General features: G+C 47.7%; 1 protein-coding gene and 1 long non-coding RNA gene across 9 annotated transcripts in view; one reads left to right on the top strand and one right to left on the bottom strand.

The window, feature by feature from the left end:
* HNF1B (HNF1 homeobox B) overlaps window positions 1–7,818 on the bottom strand; it is a 64,126-nt gene extending 56,308 nt beyond the window's left edge. For 5 of the 8 annotated variants that reach the window (XM_069602790.1, XM_069602789.1, XM_069602788.1 and 2 more), the window contains exons 1-2: window positions 6,125–6,901; window positions 1,298–1,497 (exon numbers count right to left, since the gene is read on the bottom strand). In XM_069602790.1, the coding sequence (XP_069458891.1) occupies window positions 1,298–1,497; window positions 6,125–6,468 (544 nt within the window). In that variant the 5' untranslated portion in view covers window positions 6,469–6,901. Of the gene's footprint in view, window positions 1–1,297; window positions 1,498–6,124 lie in introns of all 8 variants that reach the window. The other 3 variants (XM_069602785.1, XM_069602784.1, XM_069602782.1) reach the window with 2 other exon arrangements.
* LOC138447206 (uncharacterized) lies at window positions 5,627–9,015 on the top strand. The gene is made up of 2 exons (XR_011259717.1): window positions 5,627–7,018; window positions 7,586–9,015. It is a non-coding gene; the product is annotated as an uncharacterized lncRNA (long non-coding RNA).
* Window positions 9,016–23,047: the final 14,032 nt, after the last annotated feature.

The raw sequence follows: 23,047 nt of genomic DNA on the forward strand, positions 1-23,047 counted from the left end.
CTTAAAGACACAGTCACCATGGATGGTGGATCACCCCAGAGTGTAAAAGGGGCCTCTTCCTCTCAGTAGCAAAGAGCTCTCACTGTGCTTCTTACAATCTACTTATCTAACCACCAGGGAAGCTCCAACTTATCCAATGCTACAAGCAAAAGGGCAAATCACTGCAATATAAGGTGAACCCCTAGCCCTTTCCTTGCATTTTGAAGGCCTTTCCAGCCCATGGACATTGAGACAATAAATACTGAAACCATCACTTCAGGGCGGTGTGTGACAGAAAACAAGAGTGATTTTTAGAAGTAGTCCTCTAGTAAGATGGGAAACACTCAGCCCAGAAAGTGGTGGAAACTCATATCTTAACAAAGACAGAGAAGCCCACAGCCCAGGGGAGAGTATGTGGGAAGAGCAAAAACTTACATAAAATTTTCCTAGAAAAAGGGCTGGATTGAAATAATCCAAATATAATGTAAAAGTACAATTTTCCTAAAATAAAAACACTAGGTCACTGATACTTTTATCATTCAAATGCAGTTCAAACTTCCTTAGCCTTCCAAACAAAAGTCTCTCAGGGTTATTGTGTGGAAGATATCTTGGGACAGAAAGGAAATTTTGGAAAGACAATGGGAAGGATAAGAATTCATCACTCAGAGTAGCAGATGCAGATGGTTTTACTGAGTCCTGCCTTAGCCAGAAGCAGATTCCTCCTCTGACAGCCTCACCAACTGGGGTCTCAAAGCTCTACCAATTTTGGTAAATGTGAGTAAGCTTCTTAAGTTGCTTCAGAACTCAGTTGTATACCCCGCCCCCCATCCTCCCAAACACCAGGGTCAAGTTCCTAACATATCTATCTGTACGAATGCCTTCTATTTTTTATACTCTTCAAGAGAGAAGGAAAATAACAATAGTAGTGATCGATATTATTGATTGCTACTAAATGTCTTCCTTGGGAAGTCTGATCCAGCGAGAAGATACTTGGCTTACTTTGGGTTCAATGTTCTGCTGTTACCTACTTGGTTTCAGAGAGAAAGATGTTGGAAGCAGGGACCAAAATATTCAAGGTGTGCTACACACACGGATGGGCTTGTCAAATCAACTGGCTGGGGACTAGGGCATCTTGGGAGAAGAAAACGACATAAGCCAACCCATTGCAGGGCAGTCAAATCCACCTGACAGCTTCCTTATATTTGCCAAGTACCACGCAGACCTTGTTGATGAGAAGGAAACTGAGGCATCCCACAGGGGTCAGAGTTAGGGCAAAGGTCAGTCTTGGCTGAGGCAGAGGCAGGTTGAAAGCACTTACGTCGGAGGATCTCCCGCTGCTTTCGGACGTACCAGGTGTACAGGGCGGCGCGCTTCTGGGTCTTCATGGGGGTGCCTTTGTTGAGATGCTGGGAGAGGTGTGATTGGTTCAGGCCGGTGACATCCACCACTTCCCTTTGAGGGATATTATGCTGTTGCATGTAGCCCTTGATCATTTTGGCAGCCCTCCACGGGTCCTCGCTAGGCAGATTAAGCAGAGGGTTAGGATGCTGGTGGAAGAGGACGGGAACAATATCCTCTTTCTAGAGGTTTTACTTAAACTCTGTGCAAAACTCTGACCTTCCCCTATTTCTCCTCCTGCCCAAGTGACATCCTGGGGAGAGAGGCGAGGCTGAAATAGAGCCTGGACAAAAGAGGGGGTAAAAGCTCCCATATAGTGTACTCCATTTCTTTCAACTGAGATCGGGAGGATAAAGAGGAAGATGATTTCCTTGCTTCGGTAGTAGGAAAGCAAGCCCAGCACTCTCCCTCTCTGGAAGCAGAAAGAAAAGTTCCTGGGTGTTTCTTTTTGTTTTACGTTTTTGTTTGTTTTGTTTCTTTTGCTTTCCTTCACTTTCCTGGAATGTGAGAGATTTGAAAGGAAGAGGCACACCAGAGAGCAGGGGTGTCATTCGCTTGTAACTAGGTTGGCTGATCCCCACAATAGGAGGCAGCATCTCCAGATTCACCTGGACTTCTCCCACATCACCTCCCTTTGGGATGGGCGTCTCCGCTTCTTGCGTATTAAATGGCAGTAAAACCTAAGTGACCACGTCTGGAGAAGCAAGGAGGACATCTTAGCCAAATGTGAAACAGTTTTCAGAGTTTCAGAAAACTTTTAAGAAATGATGTTCCTCCCCTGGGGGGCTGAGGAATCACTGCACTGACGCGAGGCAAATAAAATTAAATCAAAAAATTCTTCACAGCCTCGCCTCCCAAATAAGACCACACAGAAAGACGGATAATTTCAATTTCTGAATACGATGTGAGTGATTCCAAATGCCACTTTCTTTCTGTGTATTCTTACTTTATTTCTTACTTATTCTTACTGTGTATCTTTCTTTCATGTATTCTTACGTGTCTCCTCGGATAGGGTAATAGTGTCTGGAAGTTAATCTTTCTCATAAATTTCCAAGGTTGGGGTAAGAACTTAAACTTTTCATTTAAGTTCATTTCATTCATAAACACAGGTAATAAAAAAACTTCTTTAGAACAATGTATTAGTGCCTCTGAATTTATTCCAAATGTTTTCAACTTTGCCAATATCTTTTCTTGCTTATTGAATAGGTGGCTTAAAAGTGAGTGATCTAATTGAAAACAAAAATTAAGAGAAGAGTGCACAATATAGAACAAAGATATTCCTGAAGCAACATATCCATATGTATTATTTGTTTAAGGCAGCTACATCATTAACTTAAAACACCCCAGCATCCCATTATGGTATGTTGATGTATATAATAGCCTGATAAAACATGAAAAAAATGAAGGGAATAATTAGGTTCAGAGGTAACAATAAGCAAAATTTCAGAGGGCAAAACAGAGGGCGAAAAAACATACAGTTGAAGATGAAATAAGTGATTTATTTCTAGATGATGTCTATGTCAACTAAAATCACATTTGTGTCATGAATTTTTTTAACCTAGTAATTAAACAGATTTTTGTAAGCATTTGAAAAATTGGGATTATTTTAGCAAGTCTTTGATATTAAATTTATGAGAACACAAGTTTTGATAGAGATGTTTTTGATAAATGCAAACTCAAAATTACATATAGCTTAATATCTCAAGTATTTATAAAGGTACTTCCAAGTAATACAATATTTAAGTAAAAACAGGAACAAAAAATGAGGAACTGTGTCCATTTCAAATATGGATAATTCACCTTGAGTAAGAGGAAAGTAATGTAACATTTTGAACATGCCTGTGTAAACATCAGCACTCATTTTAAAAGTTTATTTCTGCTAAATACTTGCACAGTATTTTCAGGGTGAAAAAAACACCTTCAACAGATACCAACAACAGCTTCGAAAGTTAGAAAAAGTATTTGGGTTTTTAAAGGTAATGCTGCTTCGACAGATTCTTTAACATTTTTGATTTTGTTTAAATTTTTTACTAGTATTTATTTTTTGTGTTTAAGAAACCTAACCGAAATAGTGTAATGTTCTGAGAGTAAATAATTCCGTGGAAAAAGTGAATTAGCTTAACGACTGGAAAGGTTTAAAACAAAAAACAAAAGGCCAGGGAAACTATATAAACGATAGCAAATCTTTCAGCCCGCATTAAAGACCAGAGCTGGGGATAAGATGGCGTAGTTACACCTTTATAGCTCTGACCACAGAATTCTCATGGATTCACCGGGAAGAGCCCCAAGAGTCGGTTGCGTTTTGAAATTTAAAAATACAGCCAGTGATCTGGGGTTCCCAACCCCGGTAAACACACGGATCGGGAGAAGGGCGCCCGGCATTGTCCTCAGGGCGCAGGTGTCAAGCGCCCGACCTCGGCGCCCGCCTGGTCGGCCCAGCACGCTCCTTTCCAAACAATGCCACGAACCGAGAGGCCCTGGACCCCGGCTCCGATCGCCGCGATTTCTTCTTTAAGAAGCCTCCACCGGGGCTTCTTGGGGAGCAACCAACTTTCCAACTTTTCACAGCGCGCGCCAGCCTAGAGCCGGGGCCGGAACCGGCAGCGCGCAGCCCCGACCCGCTTTCCTCGTCTCTCTCTTCTTGGAGATGGAAAGAGCGGCCAGCCGCTCCCCAAAGTGACTTGTCCTGTTCTTTTCTTTCCGCCTTAGCGGAGCAGGGTGGACCAAAAGGGGAGTGCGCGCCTCTGGCGTGTAGCAGCCAACTGCGCAGTGACCTGGGGACCGCTAGCGATTTCTTGAAAAATTACTTTAATCAAGTCTGGCCACTCCTGAAGGTGGGGGAGGGAAGTTAGCAGCCGCTGGGGAAAGGAGGAGAAACCTTAGGGCCTGTCCTGTGTGTTCCCCACCCCCGCCCCCGGTGGGGGTCTTGGGCCCCCTAGCCTGGCTCTCCGCCCCCTGGAGCCCGGAGCTCTGCGCAGCGAAGAGCGCTGAGGTCCGGAGCCCAGGGCTGGCCTGGCTCTGTGCCCGCCCGGCCTGCGGCGTCGGCGACCTCCGGGGCAGCCCGGGTCAGGCGCGGGGCGCGGGGAGGCGCGGGGGCTCTCCTGGGAGGGCCGGGCAGCCCGGTGCGTGTGTGCTGAGAGCCGCGAACAGCCCCGCGAGGCCGCTTTCTGCTTTTCTTCCCTCTCGAAGCCGCGTTTACAACTTCACCAATGAATAACCCGCCTCTCCGTTCAACCTAATCACGACTTTTTGTGTATCTTTCTGTTGATGATTTATAGAAATAAATTAATAACACCCTAACTCCACGTGCTTCAGTTTATATTACATCTCTGCCACGTCTAACCCGGCGCGGGGCTGGGTGTCGAGGGACGCCCCAGGTTCTTCTTCCAAAACCCCGCTGGAAGGCGGGTGCCTGCGGCCAGGCGGATGGGCCTAGGCCCCGCGGGCCCCGGTGCCGGGCGGCCGGACATCGGCGGTTCCTCCCGGCCCGGGGTCAATCTCCGGCCCGCCCCGGCACCCCAGCCGCTCGCTTCTGACCCCTCTCACCTTCCTGCACCCCTAGCCCGGGCCGGGGAGAAACCGCCGCTAAGGGGGCAACCGCTAGGCAAGAAAGAACCTCAAACCCTACGAACTAACTGTAGCAACAGACTTTCGGGAAGTTAGAAAAAAAAAAAAATCTAGAAATTCCCCTGATTGTTTTGCTAGAGAGTAAGCCGCCGGGTCCCCAGGTAGCAAATTCAAATGCAAGGTCATATCGCATCCCAAACGGCCAGTGCGGGCGGGTGACCCGGGCTGCCCCGGTCCCGGGCGCGACTCCGGCCCTGGCCTTGCCTGGGGACTGCGGCGCTGGAGGGTCCGAGGCCAAGCGAGGGTCTCGGTCCCAGAGTAGCCTGGCTGGGAGCGACAGTAACAAGCTGTCAAAGCCCTAGGCCGCTCAGAAAGGCTTAGCAAACCACCCGGGGCCGGGAGACAGACCTCTGGGCAACCGGCCTGCCTGGATTCCCCGGGGATGCCGGGGTGTCAGCGGCGAGATCCGGGAACGCCCTCCTTTCTCCCACCAAATCCACGGCGAACTGGAGGCTTGAACGCACTGATCCCTCGCTTGCTAGAGACGCGGTTTCATTGCCCCTTGCGAGTCCACTCCAACCCGACAACGTGCAAGCATTTCCTTTCTCAGATCCAAACGGGCTTTGGGGATCCCGGATAACCTCGGGGGCTTGCGCGGGCGCTGCAGACGAGAGCGCCCATCGGAGAAGGCGACCCCCAGATCCCAGCCCCGGAGCCGCCGGTCCCTCTGCAGAGAGCCGCAGGACGCGGCTCCCCAGGCCGGTTCCGCAGATGCGGCTTCCCGGGAGAACTGCTTGTGGCCTGGGGTTCCTGAGGGCCCGGAGCCTCGGCACTGGGGAATCGCCGAGGTTTCACTGCGCCCATTCGCACCTTCGGCCGCGTGGGCAAGGGCTCTGCAAACTCGGTTCTCCCAGGCCGAACCCAAACACAGCCGGGAGGGCCCCGCCAGTCCCGGGCGCTGGGCTGGGCAGGAATTCACGAAGTTTCGGGGCTCGGGCCGTCCGATTGAGGGGCTGGGAGGGGTCCAGGTGTTGGAAGAGAAGCGGAGCGCCCCCCCCCCGGGGACTTCTCTGGTGGGAACCAGGCTTGGCAACAGCAGTCGGGAGCCGTGCGGCTCAGCCACGGGGCCCGGGGCTCCGGGTGTTCAGGCGCACCCCTCCGCACCTCGGCCCGCGCCTACCTGAGCATCCGGTCCACCTCCGCCCGCTGCTCCGCCGCCTCCTCGGTGTTGAGCGCTTGCAGCTCCTTGAGGATGGGAGGGGTGTCATAGTCGTCCCCGTCTTCGGAGCCCTCGTCTCCGGACAGGCGGCCCTTGGCGTGGCCGTTCGTCAGAGTATGGAAGACCGGCTTGGTGTCCGGCTCGGCCCCGCTCCCAGGGGACAGGGGCAGCGTCTCCAGCTTCACCCCGAAACTCGGGGACGGCAGCAACTCTTCCAAGGCCTGGATCAACACCTCCTTGGTGACCCCGGAGCTCAGCAGGGCGCTCAGGAGTTCTTGCTGGAGCGACGTGAGCTTGGACACCATTTTCCAAGGACAGAGAAAGAAGGGGGTGAGGGGGCGGGCGGGTGGGTGCGAGAGAGGGTGGAGGGGAGTTTCACAAGCTAGCCCCAAGTCCAGGAACCCCCCCCACCCTTCAGCCTCCAGACACCTGTTACTCCCCGGGGTCCCGGAGTCTCCTCCGAGAGGAGTCAGAAAACTTCTAACTTGCCATGATCGCCACCATTAGGCCATATAAGATATGCAAATTAGCGGGGAGGGCCCGGCTTTCGGCAAGATGCAAATAGTGGGGAGGGGGGGCGCGGGGGAGGGGAACCGAGAGAGTGAGAGTGAGACAGGAAGACCTGAGAGCCCGAGGCCCGAGCCGGGAGCCGGGACGCTGGGGTCTAGGGTGTTCACGCCGGGGGGCTGAAGAGATTCGTGCGCCGCTTCCGTGTATCAGCCAAACTTCAGCTGACCTTTGGACTCGTTAAACAAGTAGCTTGCAGCCTGGTGTGCAAGGCGCCGGGACTTTTCCACCCGCGGCGGGTCCGGCTTTAAGTCCGGAGAGAAGGAGAAACTGTGCTCGGGGGCTCAGGTGAGGGCTGGAGGAAGCTGGGGTGCTCTTGGGAGAAGGAGACGGAGGAGCGGGACCCTCACACGCGTCCCGACCAACCTGCAAGTGGTGGGCCCGGTGAGCCGGGCGAGCGGAGGAAGAAACTGACCGCAGGGGAGTGGACGCGGAGACCCGGGGAAAGAGGGGTGTGTTGGGCGGGGGTGAGTGTGGAATGCGGGGCGGGTGGCGGGCCCTGAGTTCTACCTGGGTTACCGCTCTGCCGACCCCATGCCTCCGGGCGCCGGGGCTGGCGGCTTGGATCTGCAGAACTGTCGGCCGCAGAGCGTAGGCCAGCGGGAAGGAGGCCGGGAGGACCCTTGGGAAGAGGAGGCGCCGACTAACTGGGTGCCGCGGCGCCGCACCGGCACCCAGCCTGGCCAAGCCGCGGGCAGCTGGACGCCCGGGCCCCTGGGCTTTAAAACCCAGAATCTCAAAGCGCGCTTTCGGGGCAAAACTGGGATTGCGGGGCCTCCGTTCTGGCGGTGAAAACTGGCTGGACAGTTGAAGCCGCACGTCTTCTGGGCTCACTGATTTCTGGTTTATTCGCAGCTCCAGGACACAGCAGTTCCCAGGGCCAGAGACTGATCTCTGTGGACGCGAGGTCAAGGCGGCGGTGGCTGGCGACTCCCACGCCTAGTTGGGAAGGGACCGACCAAGCCAGCGAGGGACAGAAGTGATTGCTCACGCCGGCCCGGTCCAGGAAGGAAGCCGGGAACCTCTCAGCGCTATCGGAGTTTCACCGGCATCTCCCCGAGGTGCTCCGACTCCAGGCTGCCCAGGACCTGCAGAAGATCCAGCGCAGCAGGGGCTTTTTAGGACCCATGGCTCACAGTCCCATAGTTCCTGGGGCAGAGGACACCTCCTTCCTCTCTCTAAGCCTCAGGTTCATCACCTAAGAAATACTGAAACCTAAAGCCCAGAGGATGCGGCATTGTGTACATTGAATAAGCCCACCTGTGAAACCCTGTATTCCAGGATCAGTGTTCACACTTTTCTGAGAAGGCAGGCAGTCGGTTCCTAATAGTGAAATCTAGCAGCCCCTAGGGAGGTTCAGGATTCTCAGAACCAAGCAAATTCAGCGCTGGGCTTGGAGGGCCTGGGAGCTTAGGGACAAACATTGAGAATGAACAGGGCATTTGCAAAAGAGCTTCTAAGCAAAGTCTCCCTACTTTCCCACCTTTTAAAGACAGTTAGGAGGAGGAGGAGAATTTCAGCAGGAGTAGGAGTGGGATTGGGGAGGGTCATCAGATCTGTCTGCTTGGTTCAGGTACCAGGGCTGAAACTCAGATGTGGTTGATCCAAGTCAGGCTGTTAAGGAGCTTGTTGTTGTTGTTTAGTCCCTAAATCGTCTCCCACTCTTTTGCAACCCCATGGACAGTAGCCCTACCAGGCTCCCCTGTCCATGGGATTTCCCAGGCAAGAATACTGGAGTGGGTAGCCATTTCCTTCTCCAGGGGACTTTTCCCCACTCAGGGATGGAACCCATGTCTGCTGCATTGCCAGGTGGATTCTTTACCACTGAGCCACCAGGGAAGCCCCGCTAAGGACCTAGGTTGACTTTTTAAATTACAGGGCTTGCTCTGCACTCCTGGACCACCCACGAGAAAGGGGTGGTTGTGTGCACGGAGCTCTGGGTGACCTTTACAGCATCTCAATGTCTTTCCCCGAGAAAGGGGTAAGAAGTTCATAGAAACGAGGGCTCTTCATTTCACCTTATTGTCTTGGAGTTTGTTGTGACATATGGCACCTCCTTGCCCCTCACTGTTCAGCCCAATGGGAGAACATTTTTTGCCTCCCCAGCTCCCCTCAGCAGGGATAATGAAGTGTTCAGAGTAAATGTCCCTGGAGAACAATCACTTTTTCTCTGTCCCTCACTTGCTATCATGATAGAAGCAGTCAAGTGTAATGAAGATCAGTTTCTGTGTTTAGCTGGGAAAACCCATTAAAAAACCAGCCATCACTTCCCTTTTAACAACAAAGCTTTGATTTGTAGTTCCGACTGCTGTGTGCCCAGTCTGACTCTCAAGCTTCCTTATCTCTCAAAATTCAGGTGTCAGCAAACCCATTCTTCCCCCCTACCCCAGCCCATGGAAACACACAGAAAGTTGCCCAGAGCACAGGGAAATTTCCTATGCGTGTCCAGGTAATCTGGCTATTCAAAGTCAGCAGCCTCCTGTAACCCTCTTGCTCAGGTATCTGTATATATTACCTGATGCAGTACGGGTGCTCACCAAGTAACTGCAGCTATTCTGTGGGCAGACCCATTATCTGTCTCTTCATATGGAAATTTGGAAAGAAAAAGTGTAAGGATCCCCGCAGAGGGTCCTTCGGGATGTGGGTCACAAATGCTCACCAAATGAATTATCTCAAAAAACACTTTGGTTAGGCTTCCTCTGAACAGAGGAAGCCAGAACATAACTGAAATACTCTTGCTTATGCTTCACACAGGATGAAGTAGTGACGGACTGACGCAGTAGCCCCGTTTTAGAGAGCTGGGGAAAGGAGATGCAGGACATTTTGAAGAGGTGGCTTGGAGCTCCTGTAATCAGTTAATAGAAGGGTTGAGATTGGGGCTCAGGATTTTTGAGTAGGGCTTTAGGATGAAAGAGAAAGGGCTCCAGTTTTACTGCGTTGGGAGATGCGAAGTTGAAAGGGGGGATTCTGCTGTGAATCCACAGCAGAGAATAGAGAGCAGATGTTGGCATCAAACAGACCTAAATGTGGGTTCTGCAATCTGCTTAACCAGCTGTGTAACTTGGATAAGCTTGCATTACATAAGCTTCTGAGCCTCAGTTTCCTTAGGGGGAAAAGGATCCTAATACTCTACTGTTTTGTGTGTGTGTGTGTGTGTGTGTGTGTGTGTGTGACAGTAAAAAAATAATGAGTTAGTAACTGCAGGTGCAAGTGTCTGACCTGTTTAGAAAGAGACAGCCCATCATGAAAACACGCAAAGAAGTAAGGCAGCTGACCTTCTGGGACCCTTTTATTCCCAGCATTTTTTTTTTTTTTTTTTTGAGTTACCGAATTTAAGGAGACCAGATTAGGTTCTTCTACTCAATGAATCCACTCGTTCACATCCCAAGATTTTTCTATGGGAAATGTAGTCTCTGATCCAAGATAATTTAAAATCCAGTTGGCTCATTAGTCTATGAAAGTTTTCTGGGCACCATCTTGGAAATTTCACAGAATGGCACTTGTGGTCCCCATGGACTCAGTCTCTCCCTAACGTCACAGCCTGGGTGACCCTGCTTTCCTGAGCTTGTGCACACAGACTCCCTATTTCCACGGTTCCCCTGATTTGCTTACAGCTGGGAGAACCCAGTCCTCTCTGTTCTTTGATCCTCCCCTCTCCACATTGATTCAGGAGAGTCTCTAGAAAGTCTCAAAATGAAAGCATGTCTAGAGTTAAGCATGAATACCGTCCTATCCTAGTCTGAAACTGGCTGCAAGCCTTATTGTTAAGAGAGCAGCGTTGCGCCTAGAGAGCATTCTAGACTGTGTCGTTAGAGCCGGAGTTTCCATCTCTGGATACAAAACTCTTTTCTGGATAACTCTTCACCTCCCCGAAAGGCTTGCTGGGTCCCTTCTCTGATTCTGCTTTTGAAAGATGCCCACTTGGTCTGAACGGCCCTTTAAGTTCCCTATCTTTTCTGTGATTTGCAATTCCAGAATGACCCTGTTATCCATTTCCAGACTTTTGGGCAGATGATGCAGGAGCTCAGCTGGAACTCTGAGTAGTACTAGACATGGGACACCATGGAAAGTAAACTCCAAGAAGATGGAGACCGTCTCATGACTTACTCTTCAATATCCAGAGAGATGTCTGATCCATAAAAGATGCTCAATAAAACCTTGTTGAATAAATGAGCAAGTAATCATTCCTCCACAATACCATTAAGAGTGATTTTTGAGTCCTTATTTATACTTGATTTTCCTAGTTGTCAGCAAGGAAGTTGTAGTTTAAATACCCTCCCCAGACCCAAATGGGTATATAATGCGCAACTCCATTTATGTAAAGTTAAAAGGCAGGAAAATCTAACCCATGGTGATAGAGGCTAAATTTGAGGCTACTTGGGACTTCCCTGGTGGTCCAGTGGTTAAAACTTCACCTTCCAATGCAGGGGGTGCAGGTTTGATCCCTGGTTGGAGAGCTAAGATCCCGCATGCCTCCTGGTCAAAAAAAACTGAACGTAAAACAGAAGCAACACTGTAACAAAGTCAATGAAGACTTTTACAATGGTCCTCTTAAAAAAATTGAGGTTACTTTGGGGGATGTATTCACAGGGACGGGTAATGAGGGAGCTTTCTGGGATGCTGGGAAAGTTCTCTGTCTTGATCAGGATGGTGGATACATCGTCGGGCTACACACCTAGGATTTGTGGATGTTGCTATAAATTAAAACTTTGTTGATGCTAGCTGCTTAGTCATGTCTGACGCTTTGCAACCCCATGGACTGTAGCCCACCAGGCTCCTCCATCCATGGGATGTTTCCAGGCAAGAATACTGGAGTGGGTTGCCATTACCTTCTCCAGGTGATCTTCCTGACCCAGGGATTGAACCCTGGTCTCCTGCATTTCAAGCAGACTCTTCACTGCCTGAGCCACTGTGGAAGCCCAAATGATAACTTAGTATAAAGTATATAATTCCAAAGCATCAAACGTGAACAGTGGCAGCCACCTCCTTACTGTAAACAGTTGCTGCATGGCCCTATACATTCTTTCCCATTTGCCATGTATGGTTTATTACCATTGAAACTTACAGACTAGCATATTTCAGGGGTGGGCAAACATTTCCCAGAAAGGGCTGGATTGTAACACACTGGTAAAGAATCCACCTGCCAGTGCAGGAGATGCAAGAAACTCGGGTTCGATCCCTGGGTCGGGAAGATCCCTTGGAGTAGGAAATAGCAACCCACTCCAATATTCCTTCTTGGAAAATTCCATGGACAGAGGAACCGGGTGGACTACCATCTGTGGGGTCACAAAGCGTCAGACATGACTGAGCACATCAGTGCGTTAGCAAGTATTTTAGGCTTTTGAGGCTTATAGTCTCGTCACAACTGCTCAATTCTGCTGTTGTAGACAATACACAAGTGAAATGTGTGGCTCTGTACCAATAAAGCTACTTACAAAAGCAATTGGATGGACTTCACTGGTGATCCAGTGGTTAAAAATCCACCTGGCAACAAAACAAAACCAAAAAACAATTGGCTGGCTGGATTTAGCCTGTGGGCTACAGTTTGGCTGAACCTTGGATAAAACTATATATCCGAAAGAGACCTGAGAGGCATCTCACTTCACTTCTTCGTCTTTGGGATGAGGAAACAGATTCAGGGAGGAGAAATGACTTTCCCAGGAGATACTAGCACAGAACACCGGGGAGATCCTGGATTTGGAGTCGAATAGAGCAGCTGTTTGTGGGTGTGGCTTTGGGAAAGTTACTTAATTTGAGTCTTCATATTAGCACCATATGTCAATGGTGATAATAGTGGAATTTCTATCTCCTAGAGTTATTGGAAGGATTAAATTAGATAACACAGAAAAACACCTTGTAGGGGGCTTGGACTTTGTTTCAAATGAAGTGCTTTCTCAATCATAGCACACAGCTCAAGGGCTCCTTTCTGTATCCCTTCCTTCCCTTTTCCTAAATCACAACTTCTAGGGGAAGTTCACTGACAAACACATCCAAGTGTTTACTACCTGTGAAGTCCTCCGGGGACAGCTGCAAGCTTGGGACAAATGGCTCCAGGAGGATGTCAGATCCTACCACCCAGCCCTCAGCTTCCTTTCTAGAAATCCCTTCCAGCTCTGTGCTTTTATTTCCCCAAACAAGCTGCTATCAGATGATCTTTGCCAGGAAAACTCCTAAGGGTAAAGGAGATTTTGCTCATTTGATTCAACAACCCACCTCCTTCTTGCTGGGTCATTTTTAGAAATAGGGTGTTCCCAGGAGCTTGTAAAAGATTAAATTAAAAACGAGCAACCTAGTATGATATTAAACTAATAAATACTACACCTGGCATAGACAGCCTTCACTCCAGAGCAATAATCTAGCCCTTCTACTACACCCATGAAAAGTGAGGTTGGCAGGGGGCCCAGCACACAGCAGGGGCTGTATAAGTGTTTATTGAATCAACAATATGGGCCAGGCTAGTGTTCAGAAAAGAAAGAAAGGCAATACTCTTTACTAAGATTTCCTGGAATCTGTTTTCAGATTAATAGTCAAAGAATTGTTAGTGAGGGATCCTCGTGGTACTCTCCTCTGTATTCTTCCCACAAACCTGTGAGCTAGGCAGCATCAGACCTGCTTAATGATGAAGAAATAGAGGCTCTAAAAGAGTAAATACTGGCCCAAGGACCCACAAATGGTTAAGGAGTGGAATCTTGGCCTTGAACTGAGGACTCCCTGGTGCTCCATTAAGTACCTTCATTCTGGGTCCTTTGCATCTTCCAAACCCAAACGGGATGGGAGAGACAGAGCATAGCGAAGCACCTTGAACAGTTTCAGGGCAGAGAAATCTTGTGATGTGTTAGAGAGAGAGAGGTCAAAGTCTTTCCTGTCTAAGGCGATTCCAGCCACATAAAGAACTCTAACATTTGTACAGTGTTTTATGGTGTGCAAAGAGCTTCCTCCTTTCATTTGATCCTCAAGACAGTCTCACAAAGAAAGCAAGGCAGGCGTTAGTATTCACACTTCACAGACGAGGAAACCGACGCTCATAGAGGAAAAAAGATCCACCGAAGATTCCAGTACCACCCTCTATTGATCCAAGTCTTCTGAAGCTGGACTCTACAGTCCTCCCCACAACATTGTGTTTGCACCGTGATGAGATTAGCACAAGGCACAGCCCAGAACAGATACAAGATTTAGGGATAGGGTAAAAAGAGTTACCCCCCATTCTAGTCCTGAGGCCACGCTCAAGTGGTGGAAAAGCTGGAACGGTGTCATTTCTCCTTCCACGGTGGACACGCCCCTGCTCTGCTGGGTGGTGTCTGCTCAGGAGGTCGGTGACATGATCTGAGGCATGAGTACCCACTGGGCCTCAGCTAAGGGATGAGCAAGGTCTTTTTTAATGCTAGGTGACTAGACACAGACGCTGCTCCCAGGCCTGGGGGTGCAGAGCACACAGGGCTGCTGAGTCAATGCAACAGACATTTATTGAGCACTACTGGTGGATGCTGGGCACTCCAGAAGCTGTCCAGTCGTGCTGAGATGAATGTGATTCCGTTGCTGCTCTGAAAGAGTTGGTTTTATAATGGGAGAGATAGACACAAATACACTCACTTCTCTTTTTAAAAAAAATGTTTTGCTGAATTATTTTATGTTGTTTTTGGCCACACTGTGTGACATCTGGGATCCTAGTTTTCTGACCAGTGACCTAACCAGTGTCCTCTGCAGTGGAAGCAGAGTCTTAACCGCTAGACCACCAGGGAAGCCCCGTATACCCACTCCTATTGCTAGACAGGGTGGAACAGGGTTTACAATAAGCACGGTGCTGATCGCTTCACATAAAACATCTCCTTTATTCTTCACAACAGCCTCTGAGATAAAACTATTCCTTCTACCTTTGGATTTCTCCATTTGTGCTCAGAAAGCTCAAGATTTACAGTGAGGTCTTGTGTTGCCTAGCTTCACACATTTTCTGTACTTGCCGAGAGGCAGCAACGATAGGGGACTCAGGGTAGGGCTTGGAATCAGGCTGATCTGAGTTTGCAACCTGTCTCTACTGCTTCCCAGATGTGACCCTGGGCAAGCTGCCGCTCGGAACCTCAGTTTCCTCGTCGGTCAAAAGGAAAACAGTGTAGAATTTGGCAGGAAAGATAAATATGCAAGCCACTTGGCACAACACATAAATAGAAGCAAATGCTAATAATACTAGGGGAATCAGCCAAGTTCTGTGGGGACTCAGAGCGCTTGAAGGGTAAGTAGAATTTTGACAAGAACTCAGAGAACATTTCAGGCAGAAAGAATTATTAAGCAAAGGCTTGCAGGCATGAAAGTAGGTGAGGAGGTGATGGGGGCTGCAGAGGGCAAGCTGAGTTGTCTGGACCCTGGAGGGATCTTGCTAATGATGATGCTGGGAAGTTAGGGAGGACTGATATGAGCAAACATTGGATGCCACGCCTGGGGGTCTGAACCTCTCTCTTTAGGCAATGTGCGTGTGTGTGTGCAAGCTCAGTTGTGTCCGACTCTTCGTGAGCCCATGGCCTGTACGGACTGTAGGCTGCCAGGCTCCTCTGTCTGTGGAATTTTCCAGACAAGCATACTGGAGTGGGTTGCCATTTCCTATTTCAGGGGCTCTTCCCGACCCAGGGAGGATCCTTTCTGGGGGGGATCTGGGGCTCCAGCTGCAGGCCCCACCAGTCCTCTTTCTTCCCAACTCCCACCTGGCAACCACCGCCGTCCTTGACACCCTTAGGAAGCCTGGTGTGGGCACAGAGAGGTGGGGAGAGCATGCTGGAGCCCCACGGCACCGCAAGGACAGGACAGTGGCCATCCCTGATCCAGGCTGACAGTGTCTGTCTGCCGTGGGTTAGAGCTGAGGCCCCAGGATGAAGAGATGCTTGGCTTGACTTCCACAGCCTCAGTGGGGGCATCGTGCATTGGTCCAGTGGCTGGGCAAGGGGGAAACTGGCAACTGGTGGGCTGTGTGCCAAGGCATGTCTGAGTCACAGGCTGGGGTTCCCAGACAGTAACCTGCTATCTTCCCTATCCCCCCAGGGAATCAGGCATTAAACAGCAAATAAAAAATAAACAGGGAGGGAGAGAGACAGAGAGAGGGAGGCAGAGAGTGAGGGGGAATGTCCCCAAGATCCCGCCGGACGGAGGCAGCGTGCGTTCTCCCCGCCCGGCCTTTGCCCAGACCTCAGCCTGGTAAGAATGTTCCGTCACAGTCTGTGGGCTGGACCTTGGCCTCTTTCCACACATTCAGAATCACCGGCTAATGAAGTGGATATTGTTTTCTGGTCCATCTCTCTCACCCGATGGCTAGTTCCCCTCCACGGGCCTCGCTCAGCAGTGGTGTCAGGAGTGATGTAGAGGCTGACCGTTTCCCATCACTGTCCCACACACCTCATTAACTCCTCCTTGCAGCTGGAGGTGACCATTAAGGATTAGAAAGGCCAGCGGGCCTTTCGGAGAGCAGAGGGACCCGCGGTTTCCCAGAAGTTCCTGACCCCCGTGTCCTCTCCCGTAAGACATGGGAGGTGACCTTCTGGGTTATAGAGCCATCGGAACAAAAAGGCATGCCCGCAGCTCTTAGGGAATCACTTTTTTTTTTTTTTAAATAAGAGACTTGCTTTTAAAAACAGAGGAATAGATTTGAAACTTATAAAAACTAGTGAATGTAACAAAAAAGAATCAGATTCACTGATTCAGAGAACAAAGTAGTGGTTACAAGTGGAGAGATGGAAGAGGGAAGGAGCAATAAAGGGGCAGAGAATTAAGAGGCAGAAACTACCAGGCAGAAATTAAACTAGAAGGATACACGGTACAACACAGGGAATCTAGCACATATTTTCTCATAACTAAAATGATTAGCGGACTTCCCTGGTGGTCCAGTGGTTAAAACTTCACTTTCCAAAGCAGGGGGTGTGGGTTCAATCCCCCGTTGGGGGGCTAAGATCCCACATGCCTTGCAGCCAAAAAACCAAAACGTAAAACAGAAGCAATCCTGTAACAAATTCAATAAAAGCTTTAAAAATGGTTCACATTTAAAAAGTCTTTAAAAAATGATTAATACTATAAATTTATGTATATTTTAAGTAATGTATATTAACTTAAAGTTACGTATATTCTTAAGTTATGTATATTCTACCACAGTAAAAACTTAGAAAAAAAAGAGGAATGAGACAAGAGCACTTCAATGTGGAATAAAAGAATATTCTTTGGAATCAAAGAATACCAAAAAAAAAGAAAAAAAGTACAAAATTACTTTACAAAATTACACCAGAGGACACCTGAAGCATTATCTATTGAAAGAAATGTCTCTGTTTCAAATCTGATCTAGCCCTGGCCCTGGGAGGCATGTGATCCTTGTTGGGTGAAGGAATAAATGAACGGTGTATTTTCACCACAGTCCTGTGATGAGTCAAGGTGGACAGTGTCTCAGGAAGTGAAGTGCCTGGCCACACAGTGCGGAAGCCGGTGGCAACGCCCCATCCTACATGGTCACTTTTCTCCAAGCCGTCTTTTTGTCTCCTCCGAGATCTACCACTTGCCAAGACGCTCTGGTGAAGTCATCCCGTGAGGACAATGGTTTGCACCGAGCACCTACGAGAAGACAGGTGTGGTGCTGGGTCCGGGTTGCGGCGCAGTACTGGGCTGCCAAACCAGCCCTGCCCTCAGGAACAGCACAGCCCGACCGGCCACTCCTGGCGTCCAAACAGCCCCGCTCCCTGGTCCCGAAGCTCATTTTCACCGTGGTCTCCCACGGCTCGTTAGTAAACATTTTTTCTAATCTATGTGAGTATTCACTTAAAAAAAACAAAAACAACTTTTGTTTTCTAAGTTATAAAACTAATAAACTTCACCCTAAGATCCAGCAATCCCACTTTTGGGGGGTATACCCCAAAGAACTGAAAGTGGGGATATTTGCACACAAAAGTTCACAGCAGCACTGTTCGCAATAGCTGCAGTGTGGGCAGTTCCCTGGCAGTCCAGTAGTTAGAAGTCAGCGCTTTCACTGCTGAGGGCCCAGGTTCACTGGCTGGTCAGGAAACTAAGATCCCACAGACCACGCAGGATGACAAAGAAAAAAGACAGCTAACGTGTGGAAGTAACCCAAGTGGCCAGAGCAGATGGATGGATAGGCAAAATGTGGTGTCCACATATAGTGGAATATTTTCCAACTTTGAAACAGGAAGGGGATTCTGGCAAATGCTACAACACAGATAAACCTTGAGGACATTATGCTAAGTGAAAGAAGTCAGTCCCAAGAGCACAGATACCGTATGATTCCACTCAGAGGAGACACGGGGAACAGTCAAATTTATAGAGAGAAACCACAGCGACGGTTTCAAGGCAGGGTGCGGGTGGTGGAAGTGGGGAAGGGGTAGTTACTGTGTCAAGGGTGCAGAGTTTCAGTCTGGCCCGATGAAAACCGTTCTAGAGAAAGATGGTAGTGATGACTACACGACGCTGTGATGCACGTCCTACCACTGAAATGTACATTTAAAAAACTGGATAAAGCAAAAAGAGAGGCCCCTTTCTCGTCTGTTCACTCCCTGCTTCCCAATCCCCAAGTGTCTCTCTCTCTAAGCGTCTGCTGTTCAATTTACCTGCTTCCTGCATGCATGCTCACACTGGGCTGTGTGCGTGCGTGCGTGTGTGTGTGTGTGTGTGTGTGTGTGTGCGCTTAAAAAAAAAACAAACCAAGGTCACTGGTTCCCTCTTTTCTGTTGTATGCTGTCCAGAGGAGACTTCAAGCCCACGGGCAGCGGGGACAGATTGCTGGGTCTGAATGTCCATTCCATCCCGTGGCAAGGGACTAAAGGACTTAACCTCTCTGGAGCTCAGTTTCTGCATCTGAAAATGGGTACACCATTAATCCTTGTTCTCTGGAAGTTTCTCCCTTGACCTGGACTCTGAGAGCAATCAGGGCTCAGGGAAGTCTGCCACCAGGGAAGGTGGGGGAGGACCTTCCAGGAGGCGGTAAACGCCTATTTACAACATGTGTTTCATCTTTCCGCAGACGGTCTAGCTAAGAACAGTTTATCTTTATCTCTCCAGCTATCGAGAGCAGCTGTTACAATACAGATATCCTTTTTAAAACAGTAGATCCTTGGAGTGAAAACTCATATTTGAAACTTTAAGAAGAAGTGGCAGAACAGTATCCAGAAAATATCTGGGACCCAGGGCACATGGGTTGGTAATATTAGGAAGATACCGGGGTAGTGCATTATGTGAAGCGCTTGGAGTCAAGGTGCCCAAGTTCAAGTTCCACCTTACAGAAACGAATAACCTTGAGTCATGCAAACTGTAATGCTGCCAGCCTCAGTTTCCTTGCCCAGAAAGAGGGCATCATATTTCGTATTATATAAGATTACTGTGAGGATTAAACTGCCATAGAATGCAAAAGTGCTTTGCAAACCATACAGCTCTTAAGCCAGTGTAAATGATTATTACTAATTTACTGTGATAATGGATTTATGTCAATATTTTGCCACAGGCCCATGCAGTAGCAGATTCTTTTTTTTTTAAATTTTTCAAGAAGGAAAATAATTTTCTTATTTTTTTTGTCCTTGGAATATATAATCATTGTAAAAAAAATTAAAGCAAAATGAAAAAGTAGAAGTTTCAATAATCATAGCTGCTGTTGACACTTTGAAATCCTTATTTATTTAGAGAGATTTCAATAGATTAAATGAGAAAAAAGTTTCAAACATTTTTATAGTATGACCCTAGTAATAGCTTATGAATTACTCCCAATCAAGTATTAGTGAAGAGAAGAAACATGCAAGTTTACTAATTAACATCATATGAGACTTCACTGGTGGCACAGTGGATAGGAATTTGCCTGCAGGAGACATGGGTTCAATCCCTGGTCTGGGAAGACCCCACACGTCTCAGAGCAGTAACAAAGCTCATGAAACACAGCTACTGACGCCCGTGTGTTTGAGCCTGTGCTTTGCAACAAGAGAAGCCACCGCAGGGAGAAGCCTGCCCACCACAACTAGAGAAAATCCCTGCAGCGATGAAGACCCAGCACAGCCAAAAGTAAAATGAATGAGCAAACAAAGTTTTTTAAAAATGAGAGAATATGATCTTTTACATTTTGTATAATCTGGAAATTCTACCAATGATTTATAAAGAAGTTTCATGTATTTAAATTATAATGATGTACTGGTTAGGACCTAGGTTCAACACGGGTAAAAATGGATACACCATAGTGTAAATTCATAGTTTGGGTGCAGATTAGCTTAGAGAATGGGCAGTGTTGTCACAAACGGAGCCTTCATAAATGTTCGTTGCTACTATTGTCCCTAATAGTATATTAAGTTTATTCTGTTCCCTGCTTCTGATGACAGTTAGCTAGTTGATCCAACTAATCTGTGATCACCTAAGGTAAAGTAGTAGGATTCTCAGTTTACAAGGTTTGAAGGTAGAACAGAGGAAGAGACGATTGTATGAAGACTCTTCGAAAGTCAGGAGTGGTGGGTGGTAACGGACAGATAGTCAGGCTGGGTGATGGTCCTGGGACTTCTAACTTGTGGTTACCACCCTGGCTTCTTTGGTCTAAACTTTAACCACTATACTGAGATTTCACGTGACGTTCTCCCTATCTCCCGGTCCAAAGCTGCATTAGCGCTACTGCCGGATTTGCTAATATGTGAAGAAATAGTACTTCTTACCCCTCTGCCAAAGATGGAAAATATTATAGGAACCATCTCATAATTCAGAGCAGAAAAAATTTCTTCCATTTAATCTAATTCTATAGTCTTTCCCCTGTCCCTATCAGATAGGAGTTGTTAATACGTGGTATATGCAAAGCTTGGGAGAGAATGAGAGACAGTTTTTTGAAGTTTTAAAGTTACTTTTTAAGTTTAGGGGAGAATGGGTACATATATCTATATGGCTGAATCCCTTTGCTGTCCACCTGAAATGATCACAACATTGTGAGTAGGCTACCCTCCAGTATAAATAAAAAGGTAAAAAAAAATAAAAACAAAATGAAATGTTAAAAAAATTTTTTTTTGATGGTTAAAATATTGGGAAAAAGGTTTCTTTTTAAAACCACTTTTGCTATCACAGGAAATATCTTCTGTATCATGGAAAACACACACCTCTCCCAGTTTGCAATGAATAGTGTAAATAACATTTGTGAATTTAACCACAACAAAAATGTGCCACCTTTTAGGTGGTCTTTGAGGTTTACCTTTCAAAAACTATTTCAAGGAGCTAAGTTTTGGGTTTTTTTTTTTTTTTCTCTGATCACTGCTGACTGACTAAGGACTCCAGGCTGTTTACACGGGAGAGCTTTAGATACGGTTATTTGTGTGGCATTGTATCAAGGCCTTCAAATATTTGCCGGGAGGTTTGGTGGAAAATGTCTAGGCCAGTGCAAACACTGCCGGCCCCAGAGAAATCCAGGAGGCTCAGAGGGCCATTCCAGAACCCACGCTCTGTTGTATTGTCCCTACAAGGAAACCCTCTGAATCCCTGTCAGACAGAATGAGCCCATTACAGAGACCTATATGGGTTCACGTCATGAGAGTCTCCTGATTTAGCCACCGCTGGATCCGATCATTCCTCGTCTGTGAGAGGTACAGTGGAAAGCCGTTGATCTCACAGTCAGGCCAGCTGAGCACCAGCCCTCCATCTGCTGGGCCACTTACTTGCTGGCCCTCTCTGGGCTCTGACTTTCTTAATATTAAAAGGAGATGACTGAACACAGTGAGCTCTAGGATCCCTCTCTTTGAACCTATCCATAAGGGCTTGCCTGCTGCCTCAGACAGTAAAGAATCTGCCAGCAATACAGGAGACTGGGGTTCAATCCCTGGGTGGGGACGATCCCCTGGAGAAGGAAATGGCAACCCACTCCAGTACTCTTGCCTGGAGAATTCCACAGACGGAGGAGCCTGGCAGGTTACAGTCCACAGGGTCACAAAGAGTCAGATGGGACTTAGTGACTAAACAACATCAATCTGTCTATAAAGTACCTCTTGGGTGTAGTCACTGAACCAGGCCAGCAGCAGATGATACAAAGAAAAATAGGTTCTTTGTCTTCAGAAAGCTTGATTGAATGTTTAAACTCTTTTATTATTTCTCAGCTAGCTCCCAGCAGTTCCCTACAAGCTCACAATCTCAGAGGGTATACATGGAAACATAATAAATTTTTCATCAATTGTAATATATCACAATGCATGTTGAAATAACACTGTCTGTTTCCCTGAAATAATATTGTCTGCCCACTCTGAATTTTTGTACAGGTGACCACACACTCAGAAGGCCAATGTCTGAATAAATCAATCTGTAATAACAGTTACATTTATGTGTAACGATGGCCATACTTTATTAAGCACCTACTATGTACCAAGCTCTTTGTTAGGTACTTAAAAAATTTTAGCTCAAGAATTTTCACAACAGTCTTGTAAGGTAGGCCATGTTATCTCCACTTTACACACAAGGAAAACAAGACTTTTAAGAGGTAAAGAAACCAGCCCAACTTCATATTTATGCTAAGAGGCTTCACGTTTGGCTGTCTGTGTTTCCAGAGTCAGGTCCCCTAGCCCTGAACCTCTTACTCTGAGTATAATGTTCTGCATTTTACAAAGTGTCTATATATATGTATATATATATGTATACATGTATATATGTTTTCAGACTTTGAAGACAAGCAGATTCAAGCATAGAGAGCTTCAACTTGGTGCTCTGTGACAACCTAGAGGGGTGGGATGGCAGGGGTTTTTGGGGAGGGAGGTTCAAAAGGGAAGAAATATATGTATACTTACTTATGGCTGATTCACACTGTTGTGTGGAAGAAACCAATACAACACTGTAAAGGAATTATCATCCAGTTAAAAATAAAACAATAATAATTTTAGAAAAGCATAGAGAGCCTACATGCCGTGCCCCAAAATCCCTCGACTAGAGACTGGCAAATATGGGACTCCAAACCAGGTGTTCTGACTCAAAACACCAGAACTTCCCCTCCTTGCCACATCGCTTGTGCATTGATGACTGACTTGCTTCTCTGTAGGATTTTTTGAACTGCCCACTTCCAGGTGGGGCCAGCATGCCACATGTATCTCCCTCTTCCTACTGTTTATACATGGCTTCCTATTTCCTTCCTCAAACCTACTTTTCCTCCAATCCCCCAGTTCTATAAATGGTATGTCCATCTTTCGACTGGTTCGTGCCTCTGAACAAGATGGCATCCCTGTCCCTGACACCTGTATCTTACCTTCAGCCACCCCTGTTGGATCTTCCTTCAGAGTAAACCCAGAAGCTGGTCCCTTCCCGGCACCCCCATCAACACCCCCTCCATCATCCCAGGCGTCTTTCCTATTG

Source organism: Ovis canadensis, chromosome 11, assembly GCF_042477335.2.
Source record: "Ovis canadensis isolate MfBH-ARS-UI-01 breed Bighorn chromosome 11, ARS-UI_OviCan_v2, whole genome shotgun sequence".
In the NCBI taxonomy this organism is placed as follows: domain Eukaryota; kingdom Metazoa; phylum Chordata; class Mammalia; order Artiodactyla; family Bovidae; genus Ovis; species Ovis canadensis.